The following is an 18,047-nucleotide window of genomic DNA, read 5'->3' as shown; positions in this document are numbered from 1 at the left end:
TACTGCAACAGCTTTCTGCCAGGCTTTCCTGTTACAGTCTTTCCCAAATCCAATCTCATAGCTGACAAAATGATCTTCTAAAACCTAAAAAAATAGGCCTGATCACATTATGCCCCTATTCAATAAACTCCAATAGTTCCTATTACCTTCAGGACCAGAGATGAAATCCTGTTTGATTTTCAAAGCCCTTTATAACCTGGGCCCTTCCTCTTTTCAGTTTTCTCACACCTTACTTTCCTCCACGTTCTCTATGATGTCATGACTCTGGCCTCTTTGTTCTTCAAATGTGACACTCCATACCCCAGCTCCACATGAGGACTAGTTGTCCCCCAGGCGTGGAAAACCCTTCCTAAGCCTCCTTAATCTTAAAAGCTTCCTTCTGAAATGAACGACAATTAATTCTGTATCTATCTTGCTTATACATCTGTTTGTGTGCTGTCTCCCGTAGTCTGTTAGCTACTTGAGAGCAGGGTCTGTTTTTTTAGTATTCTTTTAGCCCAATGACCAGCACTTTATAAATGCTCATCAACTGACAGATGAGATCATCTGCTTACTGTCCTTCCAAAACTGTCATCAACTTTAGGGCAGAAACTCACGTACCTTATACATTATAGATGATATAGTAGTTATATAGTAGTTGATATATACATTATCAAGTATATAGATAAGATATAGTAGTTGATATATACATTATATATCAACTACTATCTGAACCAGTCCATTGAATTTACCCAAGCAGGCCCTAGTGATTGGTGTCTTTTATTTAAGGTGTTCCAACTTCCCATTCTGGGAAGCACCAGCAACCCATTCCTTGTTGTCAGAACCATTATCCTTTTCCATGATTATGAAGGAATGGTGTAACCAAGAGTCAATATCACAGTAATGCAGTTACATTGAAAAACAGCTTGACGTGAGAGCTGGAAGGGACCTTGGCATTGACTAGCTTGGCACCAAATTCACTACTATCTTTCACCTCATATTCATGTTTCAGTTACATACCCATTTAGTAATGGGGTTCAAATCCTGCCCAAGCAGCAGAAAGCAAGTTCATTTACTTAATTCAGTGGTAATGAGATCAAGGTGGCTGCTTATTCAGGTGTGCATATTGGGACTTAATCCTGTTAATGACATAGAGAACTACAAGTATAGACTTTGTAAGATAACTCACTTAAAACCAAGTATCTTCCTGCCTTTTCCTTCTAGGAGTTACTTGGAATTTACTTTCTTGGACAAAAAGAGATCCTAAATCCTTCATTTTACTGATGCTGACATAGGCCTAGTGAGGGTGAAGGCCTAGGCCCTAGTCATATAAAGTTGGGAGCAGAGTTGGGACTAGGGACTCCACACTCCTTGTTCTACACCAAGCTGCCTACTTATCTCAGGTATATTTAATGGGTTGAGATCCACACCTTTCAGGGGTCACATGTAACGACTTTTGTAAAGGGAGTTTCTTTCAGGTTTGGCTCTTGTTTTAAGACCTTCAGCTGAGCTGTCTCACTCCAGACTCACTGGTCACTAGCTTCTAGAGTCAAAAATGATGAACGCAAGTTTACAAACCAAACCATTTAATTATCTCTTCGAAGGTAAACATATGGAGCTCAATCTCAGGCTCAAAACGTGAAGTCCCTTGGTGTGGGATCCTCTGCCAAGAGCTCAGGAGGAGGGACAGAATGCAGGCAGACAGAAGGCAGAGTGTGTACATTTATGCTTAGTCTGGAAGTTTGATGTTCTGCTGGGGACAGACCCAAATGATCTTCAGGATGAGAAAAGGGCGGACAACGGTTTTTCAAAACATGGTTTTAATGGGGAAAAATAAAGTGAGCTGCACTACATCCTTGCTCCTCCTCACAATGCTGGAGGCCCATAAAACCCCAATAACACACGCCGGTGTCATAGCTGCCACTCTGGGAGAACTCGGTCCCTTTTACCCCCTCTTTACTTGAATGCTCCCACAGCAAGGGCTTTTCCTTTCTGGGATAAGGCAGAGAATGATCAAAACAACGTCATAACAAGCACTTGACAGGGAAAAGAACCCTCTAGCAGCATACTCATTTAGCCTGCAATATTTTTTAATTCCAAAACAAACCAAAAAAAACCCCTCCAGACCACACCAAGCTCTATTTTTTCTCCTTTTTCTCTTCTTTCTTGGCATCGCCTTTCTCCTTCTCCTTATCGTCTTTCCTCTCCTTTTTGCTCTCCTCCTTTTCCTGACCCTCTTTCTTCTCGGCGTCCCGGTTGGCAATCTTGTTGTTGATGAGGTTGTGCAAGGCGACCACTGATCGGATCAGTGAGGCCAAGTACACCACCACCATCTGGTCGTTGGTCTTCAGGTAAAATGCCTTGACGAACTCTTGTAGATTGACATCAGGCAACAGATTGAAGACGTCCTGCAGCTGGTAGATTATCTGGTGGTTGATGGGCAGCTTGCCCATTGCCACTTTTTCCAGGTAGCCCCTGATGTCCAGAAGCTTGGAGTTCAGTCCCTTTAAGCCATGGACCTGATTTGTGATACGCTGAGAAAGGGTCCCCACCGTGGTGTCTTTGATGTCTCTGCAACAGTCCAGAATAGGGTGGGAAATATATTAGGCAACAGTCCTTCCACAGAGGCTCAAACACCCAGCTTTGCCAGAGAAAAGGAAGTAAAGTGAAACAAAGGATTTCGTATCTAAACTATCAGGTAATTTAAGGATTTGGGGAGATATTAACTGTCAGACTTATGTTTAATACTGATGAGTTTATAGGATCATAGATTTTTGACCTGGAGTGACTTTCAAAGATCATATGATCCAACTCCATCATTTTAAAGAGGAAAAAAGTTCAATCTTCCTAAAGGAATAAGAGACAATTAAACTTTTTTGTTAAAAGGGATGGCTCTCTGGAAAGAATGATGTTTACAGGAGGAAATCCAGACATCCTAAAAATAAAGGGTATCAATAAAAATGTTTACTAACAAAAAATATGTATATATTTTAATTAAAATCAACCCCCAACACTCAGGTAGCTCAACATCTGGCCATAAATGTCCTACTAAGCAGCAGCAGGACTAGGATGGGAAGTGGAGGGAGGACTCAAATCAAGGAGATCATACACCCTCCCTCCAAATCTTCAAGTACTATACTGGAAAAGGGTTATTTCTAACAGGATGATCATTACTGAAATGTGAAAAGCCTTAATGACAATAACACTGGTCACAGACATCTAGAAACCAAATCATGAAGAGTGGTATGGGAGGTGAAGACAAAGGGCTCAGGTTTGGGCCCTGGCTCTGCTATGTATTATTTGTATTACCCTGACAAATCTCTTAACTTCCTTAAACCTCAGTTTCCTCATTTGTAAAAAGAGGCTGAATTAGATAATTTATTTCTGAGGTCCCTTTCAGTCTTAAATCCTAGGATCATAATAATACTTGTTGTTGGGAAGAAGGTATTTTGCAAAGTTAAAACATATACAGATAAAAGTTAACTATTATCTAAAGATCCTATGACTTATCTGATCATAGGCAAGTCAAATTCAGTAACTCATATCTCCCACTTCTAAAAAGTGCTCCATCAATGGGATGCTGAAGCTTAGTTAGGTAACAGAATCATAACTGAAAGGAATCTTTACTGTAACTTTTCAAACAGAAGTGCCACACAGAGACCCATTCCTTTTCCAAATCAGACTCACTGGGACACAAAATAAATAAATGACTCCTAGAAAAAGAAAAGTGTATGTAGAAACATGGCTACACCGTGTTTTAGGCAAATGATACGAATCAGGGGGCACAGTGGAAAGGGAATGGGGCTCAATCCTGTATAGTCATCTTAAGCAAGCCCTTTACCCCCCTGAGCCTCAGTTTCCCCTCTTGGGTCAGATGGCTCCCGAGGTGCCTCCCTTTCAGCGCTTGGTCTGTGCCTGTTTGACAGTCACAACCTTGCTCTGACCCACCAGGACCAGGTCTCACCGGAGCAGGTGCTCCACTCCCACTTCTTCTGCTTCCTCTGCTCCGATTTCACTGGTCACATGCTCAAATGTCTTGGAGGTTGGAGTTCCGTCCTGGAAGAGAAGAGGCCAGACTGTCATGACATTACAGTGCACAGAAAATGCGCCCAGGCTCTGGACGGCTCCTTTACTGAGATGAGACAAGTAAGACAAGGGCCAGAATCACACTGGGAAAGGCAGTGAATGGGCTGTAATCTACACCAGCTGCTGAGAGGCCGGATCCACACAGATCTGTGGAGCAAACCTGTGGCTGCCTCCTGCCTAGTTGCCCATTCACATATTTAGATGTTTAGAAGATAGAACACTCAGAGTTGAAATAACTTAAATTTAACTTTTCCTAGTAAATGCTTAATAATTTAGAAAGGGCCCTGAAAATAAAACAAAACCACCAGGTCCTGGCTTGCTTCCTCCCCATCCCTGGATCACTACTGTGATGGTAATGATGAGGATCCACCGTCAGGCCAAGGGTCAGCTCTACAGCAATTCTCTGGCCAGTCTCTGACTCTTCTGAGAGGCACTAGGTGGCAGAGGACAAGGTAGGTATCAGTGCTCACATGTTAAATATTCCTTCTGGGTATCCTGCCAGCCTGCCTTTGCAGGACTAATCTATTAGAAGGACAGATAATCCTATCATTTGAAAATGGCTCCTGGGACCAAAACCACCAAGGCATTCACTAAGCAGTGAACTCAGGGAGGGGAGAAGGAAGGAGGGCAGACCCCTTAGGATGTGGGTCCAGTTTTGTTACTAACTTCTCACTTGATCCTCTAGGCCTCCATCTCCTTATATGCAAAAAGAAGGGAATGAACTAGATGCTATTTAACACCCTTTCCAATTCTAACAGTCTACAATTCAAGAATTAAAACTCAGAGAAGTACTTCTTAAAACTAAGTGTTAGCAGAAACAATCTATTTTTTCCTTTACTTTAATACAATAGGAGTTTTTGTCTTGAAAACATTACATGCCAAAGAGAACCAAAGCCACGTGCTCTTGTAGCAGATGGAAAGTATAAAAAAAAAAAAGATTTTTAAAAACCAAAAAAGTTGGATGACTCACATCATGAACTTCTTCAACGGAAATATATGCTTCTGTGGGCAGCCCAAGGTCCTTTGGCTTCACATCAATAATCACCAATACCTGGAGGACAAAACACTTTAGCAAACCATTGCAGGCATGGCAGAGCAGAGAATGCGTATGGCTTTTTTGTCAGTAATGAGCCAAGCTAAGTCACATTACAGCACTTGCTCTACATATTCATCATCATTAAGGAATAAACTATTCGTCACGTGATAAATGAAGTTATGTCTCTTTGAGTGTATTTTACTATAATCCCATATTAGTCCCTTCTATGACCATCCTGTCTGAGCTAGTTGGCAATACAAGTAACCAAGGGGCACTCTTCAGGGATTATTATTTGGAAAGCACTTACCGAGTTAGGGCAATATCTTTTCATGAGTTCATTGATGGCAATGTCATTCTTGTGTAGTTTTGGGCCTGTATGGTACCACCCAACTATCCTTTCTCTGGCTGGAAAGAAAAAAAAAAGTCTAATAAGTGTAATTTTGAAAAGGTCACTCACTAAGGAAAGCAATCTAAATTGTTTGGAAGGATTTATGTCTTGTTTTCTGAACTTCTAAAAATCCCAGGCATCTATCTCTAATGGAACTGGGCCTGATGGAGCATGCAACATTCAAAACCTGTAGTCTTCCAACTCTTTACCAAGAGGGGAAAGGGAATGAAGGATCAACAAGTATCTATTAAGCATCTACTCTACAGTGAGTGAAATGGGGAATAAAAAAGGAAATGGCAACAAGGAAGGTGAGTTTTAAATTTTTATAGACAGACTTTGTCTATAATCTGTATTATTAATATACATCCTCATTACCATGCCTAAATACATAGTACTTATCTTCTACAATAAAAAAATTAGCAACAGCTTTTGTTTATATTTCTAAAAAAATATGAACTTTGAAGAGATACTTAAGTTTACTTTATTGACTTCCCCTCCTAAAACACAGTATAGCGTGTGCTTTCTCTAGGAGTTAAGACTCTAATCTGAAATAAGACAAACATAAACAGAGAAACTAAAGAATTTAAGATAATATTTAAATGCAAGATAAAACGTAAGCATGTGAAGGAATATAGTCTGTCTGCGGTCAAAATAATTTTCCTAAAACTTATTTCTGGTCATAGAATTGTAATATGCTATAACGGAAGAAGCAGTGAATTAGGAGTTAAGAGTGTTGGCTTTGCCCTTTCTAAAATGTGATTACAGCAATTCATTTAACCTCTGCAGGTCTGCTTTCTTAATTGGTAAAACTAGAGATTAGATACTAACTCAGATTTACAAACAGACAGCTCTTTATGATTGTGATTATTCGTAATTATAAAATGTTACAAGTCCCTCTAATAAAATACATACCATTGACCTTTTTAAACATTCCATACATATTTTCCAAATAGTCGTGATCAAGAAACCAGACAGAGTCATCTTTGTCATCTTCATCAAAAGGAACTAAAGAGAAAAGCAAGATGTGGTTTATCATGTTGGTTAATGAAAAGTGCAGAAATATATAAAAACAAGTGGTCCTCAACCTCGTCACATAATAATCTATACTAATGTTAGAATCAGTAAAGATATCTCAACTTACTGATTTGTGCGGGAATCAATATTAAAAATAAACAGTAGTGTCTATTTATGTGGACAATTTTAGTTACTCTTAACAAGTGGCATGGCCAGAATGTATGAGAAATGGTTAACAAGAAAAATAAAAACTTTAAAGGTGGATAGTTAGACAATGAGTCTAACCCAGGGATGGGTTTCCTGCAGGCACATGTGGCTTCGAGGTCACAGGATCCCCCACCCTTGGTCTAACTTTGGCCAGAAAGATGTAATATTATCTGTTACCTGCAAAACTGTTGGATACATCAAGTACTTTTTTCTGCCATGACCCTAAGAGCACACCAACAACACGTTTCTGATTTCCAACTTTTCCTATTCTAAAAGAGAAAATAGAAGACAGTTTGGATAATAAACATAAAACACATGAATCCTGCAGGTGTCATTTAGAGCCTCATAAAAATATTCATCACAAGACAACTCTTAAGTTTCACCTGATACTCTGCAAATTAGCAGAGATGACAAAAGACAGTAATAGTAAATGCTGGAGGGACTGTAGGAAGATAGGAACACTAGTGCATTATTGGTAGAGAAGTGAATCAGTACATCCATTCTGGAAAGCAACGTGAAATTAAACAAATGAAGCTTACCCAGAGAGTTCACAACTAGGCTCATACCCCAAGGACGACACTGGTGAGAAGAAAGTCCTCATATACACTAAAATATTTATAGGAGTGATGGCAAAGAATTGGAAACAAAGCAGATGCCCAATGACTAGGAATGGCCAAAAAAATGGTGGTGCATGAATGTAATGTACCATTACTGTGCTGTAAGAAATGACAAATATGAAGAGAGAAGCAAAATATGAGCCTCTACCTGATATGATGCAGAGTGAAAAGCCCAGAAAACAATATACACAGATGATCCCAATGTAAATGGAAAGAACTCCATCCTCCCCCTCCCCCCAATCAAGTGCATGTTGTAAAACGACAAAGAATAAGCAGAGGCAGGGGGTCCGTAAGTAAGTGTGGTACAGTATGTATTCTCAAACTTGTTTGGATATTGGTCTGTTATGCTGACCCTTCTCACCCTACTCTTTTTGTGTTAAAAAAATATTATTTGTTATCATATGGGAGAGGCTCTCTTGGAGAAGGTTACTGGGGTAAATTATGGTAATGTGGGAAAAAAGTCAACAAAACAATAAAAAAATACCGATTGCATAGCTATAAACGGATCAGTCTTCTTGGCAGCCATTACTAAATTAAAAGGGAATAGAAATGTTTTGAGGTTTTTTTTAAATTATAAACTATTTGCTATTAAAAAGTTAGAAATCCTTCAAGTCTGTATTAAATAGTCATCTATTCCAGGAATACTGGTATTTTGAGGGATCTGTGATCTCTGATGGAGACATTTCCTCTAAGGGCATGAAACTCATCCACTCCAACCCAATCTGTACAACTCTTGGTTCTACCTTTTTATAAATTCTTGAAAGGTTTACACACTATGACAGGGACCTTTCTTGAAATCAGGGATACAAATCTTTGTGTCACACATCCCTTTATAAGTATAATGAAGCCAAATATTACTGCAGCAGAAATATTAATGTAAATAAAGAAATAATTGTTTTCCCATCCAGGTTCACAGAACCCCCTGAAATCTATTCATGGACCCCAGGTTCAGAGCTCTGGCTCTAGATTTTGACATCACGTGGGCATGAATGTAGCACATCCACGAATGGAACATCCATCTGTTACTCCTCAGCTTCACAATTTAATTTGGCCCATTTTCTCTGGCTGAACAATCTCTCTGAAATCTTTTACATAATTTTTGTTGTACAATTCTTTTTTGGCAATATACTACAATCTATTCACACCTATTATGAATCTATCCACTGCTGTGGGAGTGACTCACAATTTTATTTTTATGAAGACTAGCATCCACTGATCTGAAGCCATATTGTAGCATGGGAAGAATTCTGGTATTTTAAAAAAGGGACTTTTGTTTCAGGGAAAAAAGCCCAAGGTCATTAAAAACACTATAACATTTCCCAAATTCAAGTCAGTCTACTCTCTCCCTACTATTCAATTATGGGTTCAGTTCACTGACCTGCAGTGTCTGTGTAAGATAAACATACTAATAGACCAACTTTGTGAGCTAGTTAATTGAGTATCAGTTTGAACAACAAATACTCTTTATCCCTTTGATTTTTGTGGTATGGTTAATAAAGGTTAAATGCTTTTGAATGAGTATTGATCTCCTTCAGGAGGCTGTTCAATATTCTGGGACTTATAACAATATTATTGGCAAACAAGGGTACTTGGAGGAAGGATTTGATCTTCTAATCTATATGGAATTCCTCCTTCCACTTGGACTCCGTGATAGGCACCCTCCATGTTTCTCTGCACAGTATTTTGCATCATTTATTCAGGACCTTTAGTGAGCAGGTTTTATGGCCCACCTGATATCAAAACTGTGATGTTACAGTGCAAATGTAGTTGGCTTCACTGTTGATGATGGAGAAAAATTAAAAATTTAGTAAATAGGTCTGCTTCTTAACTATAAGGCTTTCAAATGTCACTTGACCAGAGTTTGGAAAATATATTTAAAAGTTACTATACTCAATTTTTTTCCTTCCAAATTTCTCCAAGTTCTGTATCCTCCATTTTTTCAAACTTTTTTTGTCTCTATTCTAAGTCCTATTGCCTTTTGTTTTTAATGCTATTTCTGGCAATAACTCTTCCACTGAAACCAGATCATGTCTAACAGTTCATACACCATTATACCTTAGTAGCTGGTCTCTTGCTTCTCTGATGAGAGGAAAAAAATATTTGATTTCATTTTCTGGGACCATTACTGATTTTCTAATTACTCAGCCTGGCTTCCTTTTAGTGCTCTTTTCATTTTCACCCTGCATCAGTTTATAAATATCATCAAGACGTGAGTTCAAATTCTGCCCCAAATATTTATCGGCTTTAGAACCTTCGGCAAATCATTTAATCTATTTTGTGCCCCAGTTCCCTCTTCTGTAAAATGTTGGCCTCTAAGGTTCAGTCCGGCCCTAAACCCAGAATCCTATTCCTATAGTTCTCTTATTTCAGTTTTTTGTTTTGCTTTTTGGAGGGCCATTGGGGTTAAGTGACTTGCCCAAGGTCACATGGCTATTTTTTGTGTTACGTGTCTGAGGCCAGATTTGAACTCAGGTCCTTCTGACCAGGGCTGGTGCTCTATTCACTGTTCCACCTAGCCGCCCCCTTATTTCTTCATATTCCTCATTCTCACTGTATAATAATATCCTTTTACATTTATATTCCAAAGTTTATTCAGCCACTTTCCAAATGATGGGCACTCTTTTTGGACACTATAAAAATTGCTGTGTATGTTATGGCATATACCAGACCTATTGCTTTTGACTTCATTGGGGTATAATCCTAGAAACTGTTTTGCTGGGTCAGAAGGAATTGACAGTTTATTCACTTTTCTTGAATAATTCCAAAATGATATACAGAATGGTTAGACCAGTTCACAGCTCCAAGTGTCAATCCTGTCAGAGTCACAAATCTTTTCAAAGTTCAGTCAATGTTATTATGAAAGCCAAGTACTTATCTGCATATTTGTGGCTCGGTTTCACAGATGCTCTGAGAATCCCGATACTGCTATGCTCATCTAGGGGAATCTCATCTATGTCCGTAAGGTCAAATGGACTTAATAATGCTATGTACCTTGTACATACCCAAGTGCTATATCAGGATTCCTTAATTTTTTTTGTATCACGGATGCCTTTGGTGGTTTGGTAAAACCTATGGACCCCTTCTCCAAATGATTTTTTGCCTATATTCATAACTGAAGGAAATACGAAATTTCAGTTAGTTTTAGTGAAAATAAAGGTATAATTTTTTTTCTTTCAAGTTCACAAACCTAAAATTAAGAATCCCTGATGTGAATACTTAAATTCAAAGATTAAAGCAGTTAATTGGCAGAACGGATAAGAGGGCTGGGCCTGGAGACAGGAAGACCTGAGATCAAATCTGGTCTTAGACACTTGTTAGCTAGTTGCTCGATCCCAGGCAAATCATTTTATCTCCATCTGCCTCAGTTTCTTCATGTGTAAAATGGGGATCATAACAGCACCTGCCTCCCAGGGTTGTTGTGATCAAATGAGATAATTGTAAAAGTGCTTAACAGTTATGTTAGCTATTATTATTATTGCTATAGATTCTATGCTAGCTGAAGCATCCAATTACCAGAGAAAATCTGATGACTCTATCTGGGCAGGAAAAGAGGAAATGGGAAAATAATGAACTTACATATTCCCATCACTATTTAAAATTCCTACTTAGTTTTTTTCTTAATGCGTTCCAAATATTTTCATTCATAAGAAAGCATCCAATTTGTATTGGATGTTCCCTAGGAGACAGAGGCCATCAGTGGCGGCAAGCTCATTTTACAGACAAGAATCTTGAAGTACAAAGGTAGAATGATTTATCTTGCCATGGTGGCAGCTGATACTGATGGACAGTAGTTTTAAGGTTACAAAGCACTATGCATACATTGTCATTGATCCTAAAGCCAATCTGTGAAGTAGGTACAAGTATCATTATCCTCATAGGAAACTAAGTTTTAGAGAAGTCAAGTAAACTGCTTAGAGTATGGGCCCTCCTGACATGTCCAGTGCTCTACTCTTATCATCGCACATCACTATTTATCAAAGAACAGGGAAGTTGATGGCTGACAAACTCCAGTGGCCACACTGCCTTACTGCTTTTCGATGTAACCCATCTTTTCTTTTAATAAGCTACTACTGATATTTATTCTAGGCCAGAAAAAGCTTGAGAAATATGGGATCAACCAAACTTCGGGATTCTTGACTACAGGATCTTACTGATTTGTTTATTCATCTTAAGACAAATTACTTTGCTTAACACTGGGTTTTCACATCTGTAAAAATGAGCATAGGAACATACTCCATATAAATCAACTCTTAAAATAAACCATAATGATATTCTTCCACAAAAAAACCCCCAAAAGTTAAAGAATGACTTTGGAGTGGTTTTTAATCCATAAGGAAAACAAAAAAAATGATCAGCACCCTAAAAAGCTTACGAATATAATACGCTAAGTGGTATTTTCAACTCACCATATAGTTTTTGTTTTTTGTTTTGTTTGTATGCTTGATTTTGGTTGTTAGGTTGAAGTCTATGTTACATAAAGCCAAGTTCAAACAGAAGCACACCCCACTTTCTTGGAACAACCTGAACCTAAGGTTCAAAGAAAATATGTCCAACAAATGTTTATTTATATGTGAAAACATAAAAACTGACTTAAGTATGACAGTCTGGACAGTTCAAACATAAGCAGGAGTTGGAAGAATGCAAATCCCAAAAAGAGTAACAGCACGATTATTTTGTTGAACCTTTCTCCACCTCTGTACAATTGAATTAACAACTCCAAATGAGTCTCATTCTTACAAACTAATTGACTCTGCAGAGTTTGTAGTTCAGATTATACCTGAGTTTACGTCAAGAAACTGGATCGATTGATCGAGAGGAGAGAGAGGGAGGGAGGGAAGGAGAGAGAGAGGGAGGGAAGGAAGGAGGTAGGGAGGAGAGAGAGGGAGGAGAGGGAGGGAGGGAGAGGGGGGGGAGAGGAGGAGGGAGAGAGAGAGAGAGAGAGAGAGAGAGAGGAGAGAGAAAGAGTGTATCTCCCCCACCTCCCCCAATTAGAATTCTTTCCTAAAAGGTAAACTCCTGCAGGGAGCTGGCAGTTGGCAGTTCAGGTGTCAGAGGCAACAGTGGCCGGAGGGAGAAGCTTTAATTCCTCACACTTCACCCAGCATTTTTAATGCCTCTATTCAGCTTTCCTTTCATACTGCACATGGTGGCTACTTCCTTCGGGGGTCTCATTCCCCTTGCTGTCACACTGTGGCATTTCGGCTAAACTTTGAACCCCCAGTTCTTGGCAAGGTGCTCATACAGGAGATTAACGAACCGAGCCTCACAGGACGCCGGGAGCAAGGGAAGGGGCAGGGCGGGCAGCAGAACACCGCGTCTCCCTTAGCCTCCAGCCCCTGGTGAACACGCTGGAGTTCTGCACTTTGACGTGGTCGCGGTAAGAACCACGCCATCATCCTGACTTACGAACAGGGAGCTAATTTTCATGTATAAATGTTTTCTGATAGAAATATCCTCCTGACAAGGAGTCAGAAGTTCAGGTCCTAGACGCTGCCCACTGACTGTGTCAAAATATATATAAATATAAATAAAAGTTTTGAGAGGCATCGTTCACAGCAGTAACCGTGTGAGGCAGGTGCTACAAGGGTGACTACCCTATCAGACGGAGCATTTGAACCTAGCACCCTCTCCCCCTGGGCAGGGGCTCGGGGGGATGGCGATTAGGACAGAAGGCAGGCAGCCCGGGGTGAAGGAGCCGAGGGGCCCCGCCGTGGTTCCCGAAGCCTCCCCGCCTCCGGGCGGGCCCAGTGGCCCCCGTGACTCAGCCTCAGCCTCAGCCGCCGCCGGCCTAGGCCTCAGTTCTTCCGTCCGTCCGCCCACGCTCACCGGTTGAAGTGATCCACTACACTGAGGAGCACCAGGGGGTGAACCACGACCTTCTGCACCGCCAGCTCCGGCATCGCGCCCGCCAGTCAAGCCCTTCTACCGGCGAAAGTCTGCAGCCGCTGCAAGCCCCCTCAGCGTCCGCAAACTCCCGGCTCCGGCTCCGCCCTTTCCGCTGCCTCACGCAACCGCTCTCCTTCCGCTTCCGCTTCCGCTCCCGGCCTGCACCACGCCACTGAGCGCCACCATCTTGAGAAAGTGGGCGCGGGCGGGGGAGCAGATGCTGTTGGAGCCTAGCGATCTCTTTGGAGTTCGAATCCCTACTTTAACAAGTGGGGAAACTGAGGATTAGGAAGGGGTCCCGGTCCTTGAAAGGGCCTACACCGGCCCCCATCCCGGGGAGATCCGGGGTTTCCTGAACTTCCTGGGCCCAGGGCCCCCTTCCCCCCAGCTAGCCCCTCCCCCTCCATGTCAGGCCTTTATTCCTCTCATTAATTGCCTTGATTTAGAGTTGAAAGGGCCCTTAAAGGGCAGTCTCCTCATTTTAAACATGAGGAAACTGAGTTACGGGCTTGAAGTGCCTTGCCAGGACCCCACAGCTAATAAGTGCCGGCCACAGATAATCCTTCCGACAAGGATCACTTAAGGCTAGTAGCCCCTAAGTTCCCTGGTTGTTATGGGGCGATGTTTGCCTCGGGATCCAGGATCGATCCTCTTTGGTCTTTCGTTGGCTCTTGTGCTCCCCATACGCTAAGTGCACAATTATAAGACCGATGGTTTGACGTTGTGTTAACTCCGGGAGATGGAGCAGGGGCCAGTGAAGCAGAAAGAGTGCCACTCCTGGGAGTGCCAGTCCTACCCCCGCGCTGCCATCTTTCCTTATGGTGTTTCCGCCTCACAGGCATCGGACCCTCAGTGAGTTAGGGAGATGTGGCCCCCAAACACGTGAAGACTTCCCCTGATGCAAGGCGCTGATGAGAACAGTTGGTCCCAGGAGCCGCAAGGGCGGCTGACAGCTGACCTTGGGGAGCGCCTAGAGCTTAGACTTTGAGGATTCCAAGGTCATCTACTGCATCCAGTGCCATTGTCAGCCCTCTTGACTTTTGTCCCACCACTGGATTTCTGTGTCTCTGGAAGAGAGAGTGAGGCTGAGGACTTTGTGCAGCTCTGTCTCTTAATTCGGATTCACACGCAATCAGGATATCACCCCATAATGTCATGGGTCCTCTTTGAAAATGAAGGATGCACAACACCCAAATCACTAAGCAGTTATTTCCCTAAAACACCCATTTAAGTAAAAAATATTAATATTTCATAGTCACTTCTTTATAAAGTATTAAAAGGCCGTCATGTAGTGGTAGCTGAGACCATTAGATAATTAGACTTGAGTTATTCAGACACTGAAGAATGAGAAGAAATGACCTTGCAGCTAAAATCTGGACGGGACCTTGGAGGACATCTATATTTTGTAAACCCCATATTTTACAGAAGAGGAAACAGGTCCATAGAGATTAAATGACTTGCCCAAACCAGAATTCAAACTTCAGGCCACTGATGCCAATTTCGACACTCTAAGGTTAGCATACTTGTTCACTTTGTAGCATCTTAAAATCAGCACAATTTTCATGTTCTTTTTCTGAAGTCATAGATAATTGAATAGATACAATTGGCTTTTGGTTCTAGTTTCTGCTGTGTCAGTGAATGGGTGATAGTTAAGATTCCCTGTAATTAATAATAAATGAAGGTTGATGCCATCATCCTGATTTATGAACAGAAAGTTAATTTTCATGTATAAATGTCATTTTTTTTGAGAGGGATTTCCTTAAGAAGCTATACTTCAAATTTTAGAAAGCTTTTCTGTTTGATTTCTGTGGAGCTCAGCATCTCTGAAAACTTAAATATGCTCTACAGAAATCTGTTTGACTTTACTAATTCTGACAAACTGCTGTAGGATGAGGTTTAGCCCAGAATAGCACAGTCTCCTCTTAGACACAGAGTCTTACTCTAGTGCTCAATTGTGATGTGAAGGGTCCTGGTTTCTGACAGGCTAGGCCAGTGAGGCATAAGCTCTGGCAAGGTTCTATCATGCTAGAAAGGTTTTGTGTGTAGTCCTGGCAACAGACAATCTGCTTTCTGAGCACCAGCCCAAGTATTGAGAGGACCATCAGCAGAGGTCTGGCCATTTGGTAATGAATTCTTTGTCCTTAACGATCCATCAGACAGCAACAACAAAAAATGCAAACTCTAATCCTGTGCTTTCCCATTCCTCTTGTGCCTCATGAGGTGCTTGTTAAATGACAGGAAAGGGAGAAGAAAGTGCTAAGAATCTCATGATTTTTAAATCTTCTGTAAATGTTGACTTAGTCATTGTTTCTCCAAATTTGAGGTCCTTGTCCAATGACCAGTAAGTGGACATATTGCCATAGGAGCTGAATCTTATCAAACTTGACCTTCTCATCATAAACAAATTAAAAAAAAAAGAAGTTGAAAATCAAGGAAAGTGGTTCTCAGGTACTCTTTGGAGAAGCAAAGAAAAGAAATGGCAGAGTCAGTTTTATCATTTGACCAAAGGCAATGAGAAATATTATTTCATGGTACATTTGGTCAGTTTGTGCTACAGTGTTCATAAAAGCATTTCCAAAAAGTCTTACCATGAAAATAATTGCAACTCATATGCCAACATCAATTGTATGGGATGAGGAGGTAGAACAATTCTGTGAAGCATGCAATAAGACCTGCCAAATGAAATGAACAGACACTGTGGCAATCAATGTGATATTTCATTGATATACGGAAATTATAATAATGGCTAACATATAGTACCTACTATGTGCCCGGCACTGTGCCAAGTGCTTTAAAAATATCTCATTTGATCCACTCAATGACCCACTTTGCACTTGAGGAAACTGTGGCAAACAGAAGGTAAGTGATTTATGCATGGTCACACAGTTAGTGTTTGAAGTCACATTTAAGCCCAGATCTTCCTGACTCTGGGCCCAATACTCTATCCATTGTGCCACCTAGCAATTCAGTGCAAAGGTGGAAATAGATGAAGACACTACATAAATACATGGGTCAGGAATAAGACATGAAAAGAGGACAAAGACATGTAGAGTACGCAGAAGCTTCAAATAGTTGTATCTTGAATATTTTCTTTGAAAGAGAATCAATAGACACTAGGCATGGTGAATACCAAGTGACATCACAAAAATTGATTATTTTTAATAGGAAAATACTTGTTGATATGGGAGTTATCCTAAATCAGATATCTGTGTATAGACCACTGACTTGTTCGAGCGAAGGTCAGAATTAGCAAAAAGTTACAAAAAAGAATAATATTGAGAAAAAGATAAGAATGGTGATAAGGATTGGAACTGTGAATTCATTGTTATAAGGAACTTCCAGGTTGATGACATCTTTGCAACATATAGTCTTAGAGACTTGTCTAGAGCCCTGAGGGATTGGTGACTTGCCCAACATGTATTTGTCAGAGGGAAGACTTGAATTCAGATATGGCATACAATCAAAACAGTTTTAAATGACCAAATCTTTAAGTAAGATAATGAAAATGTGTAATGGACAGTAGAAATGACATTAGCACTGATTGTCGTCTATATAAAAATTTAACTGCTATAAATCAACTGCCAAAAAAAAAAGCATAAAAAATGCTTTAGTTAGTGAACACTTGACTTACTTGATAAGCAAAGAGAGATGGTGACCAAAGGCAATACAGATTTTGAATATAAACTAGTTTGTAAAATCTTTTAAATACAGATGATGAATGATTTTGATCAGTATCAACTCATAAAACAGAGAAGCAGTGAAAGATGAAACCGGTTGAAAGTAAGTTTGGCAAGAGATCCAACTAAGCAAAGTAATTCCCAAAGGCATTTAAGGAGAAACATGGAATGAGAAAAGCAAACAGAAGAAAAATGGAAATGATCTATAAATAATTTATTCACTTATTTTAATTTTATATTGTTATCCTTTATAGATCTTTTAAAAATATATCCTTCCTCCTCCCCTTTCTAGTGAATTATCCCTCATAACAAGGGCTAAAGAAAGAGAAAAAAAATTAGTTCGGTAATACCAAACCAAATTACATATCAATTGGATTTGACAATATATGCTTTTATCTCCACCCTTAATCCCCCACCTCTAAAAAAAAAAGAGTATTATGTACATCCTCTCATCACTTCTTTGGGGACGAGTTTGGTCACTATAATTATTTTGTTGTTTAGTTGTTTCAGTCATGTCTGACTTTTCATGACCCCCTTTCGAGATTTCTTGGCAAAGATACTGGAGTGGTTTGCCATTTCCTTCTCTAGCTCATTTTATAGGTGAGGAAACTGAGGCAAAAAGGGTTAAATGACTTGTCTAGGGCCACACAGCTAGTTTGAGGTCAAATTTGAACTCAGGTCTTCCTGACGCTAGGCCTAGTGCTTTATCCACTCTGCCACCGCTGCTGTCCTCACTCTATATGAATACCATAAAGTGTCAGATTTTGTTGTTTTCTTCTTTTTACTTTCATTTTTGTAGTTGTGTATATTATTTTGTTGGTTCTGCATACTTTATCCGATATGCACTCATCTATATCTTTTCATGCTTCTCTGGATTCCTCATAGTTATTATTTCTTTTAGTACAGTAATTATATTCCAGTATATTCATGAACCAGTTTGTTTAGCCATTCTTCACTTGATAAGCATCTATAATTCTTTGCTACCACAGATCATTCAATCAGTCAGTTATCACATTTATTAAGTACTTACTATGTGCCCCTTACAGTGCTAAGTACTGGGGATAGTAAATAGAGCAAACCCCTCTCCCCAAAAACCTCATGATCTGTACCCTCAGGATGGTTTTCTACCGTGTTTCCCCGATAATAAGACCTATCCC

General features: G+C 40.2%; 1 protein-coding gene, 1 non-coding gene and 1 pseudogene across 2 annotated transcripts; 1 reads left to right on the top strand and 2 right to left on the bottom strand.

Moving 5' to 3' along the window:
- Positions 1-1,782: 1,782 nt before the first annotated feature.
- On the bottom strand, positions 1,783-13,359 carry PSMD7 (proteasome 26S subunit, non-ATPase 7). The gene is made up of 7 exons (XM_069085458.1): positions 13,154-13,359; positions 6,888-6,979; positions 6,402-6,494; positions 5,409-5,506; positions 5,036-5,116; positions 3,944-4,035; positions 1,783-2,550 (listed from the first exon to the last, which is right to left on the bottom strand). Exons 1-7 carry the CDS (start codon positions 13,225-13,227, stop codon positions 2,118-2,120), a joined length of 963 nt encoding a protein of 320 aa, XP_068941559.1. The 5' UTR covers positions 13,228-13,359; the 3' UTR covers positions 1,783-2,117.
- LOC138159657 (small nucleolar RNA snoR97) lies at positions 3,295-3,400 on the bottom strand. The gene has a single exon (XR_011167940.1). It is a non-coding gene; the product is annotated as a small nucleolar RNA snoR97 (small nucleolar RNA).
- Positions 13,360-13,952: 593 nt separating the features above from the next.
- Positions 13,953-18,047, top strand: part of LOC138159510 (pre-mRNA-splicing factor SLU7 pseudogene) — an 8,000-nt pseudogene continuing 3,905 nt past the window's right edge.

The sequence above is a fragment of the Petaurus breviceps genome, unplaced genomic scaffold (genome assembly GCF_028583685.1).
Source record: "Petaurus breviceps papuanus isolate PSGF00001 unplaced genomic scaffold, PetGlider_PUasm1.0 176, whole genome shotgun sequence".
In the NCBI taxonomy this organism is placed as follows: Eukaryota; Metazoa; Chordata; class Mammalia; order Diprotodontia; family Petauridae; genus Petaurus; species Petaurus breviceps.
Note: the sequence above shows the minus strand (reverse complement) of the source record. Positions and strands in the feature narration are given on the sequence as shown.

Coding starts and splice junctions, on each gene's coding strand:
- PSMD7 (XM_069085458.1), bottom strand. CDS start 13,227: ATGCCGGAGCTGGCGGTGCAGAAGGTCGTGGTTCACCCCCTGGTGCTC. Junction 5,507..6,401: donor AATGTTTAAAAAGGTCAATG/GTATGTATTTTA, acceptor TTTTCTTTCCAG/CCAGAGAAAGGATAGTTGGG. Junction 5,117..5,408: donor AAAGATATTGCCCTAACTCG/GTAAGTGCTTTC, acceptor TTTGTCCTCCAG/GTATTGGTGATTATTGATGT.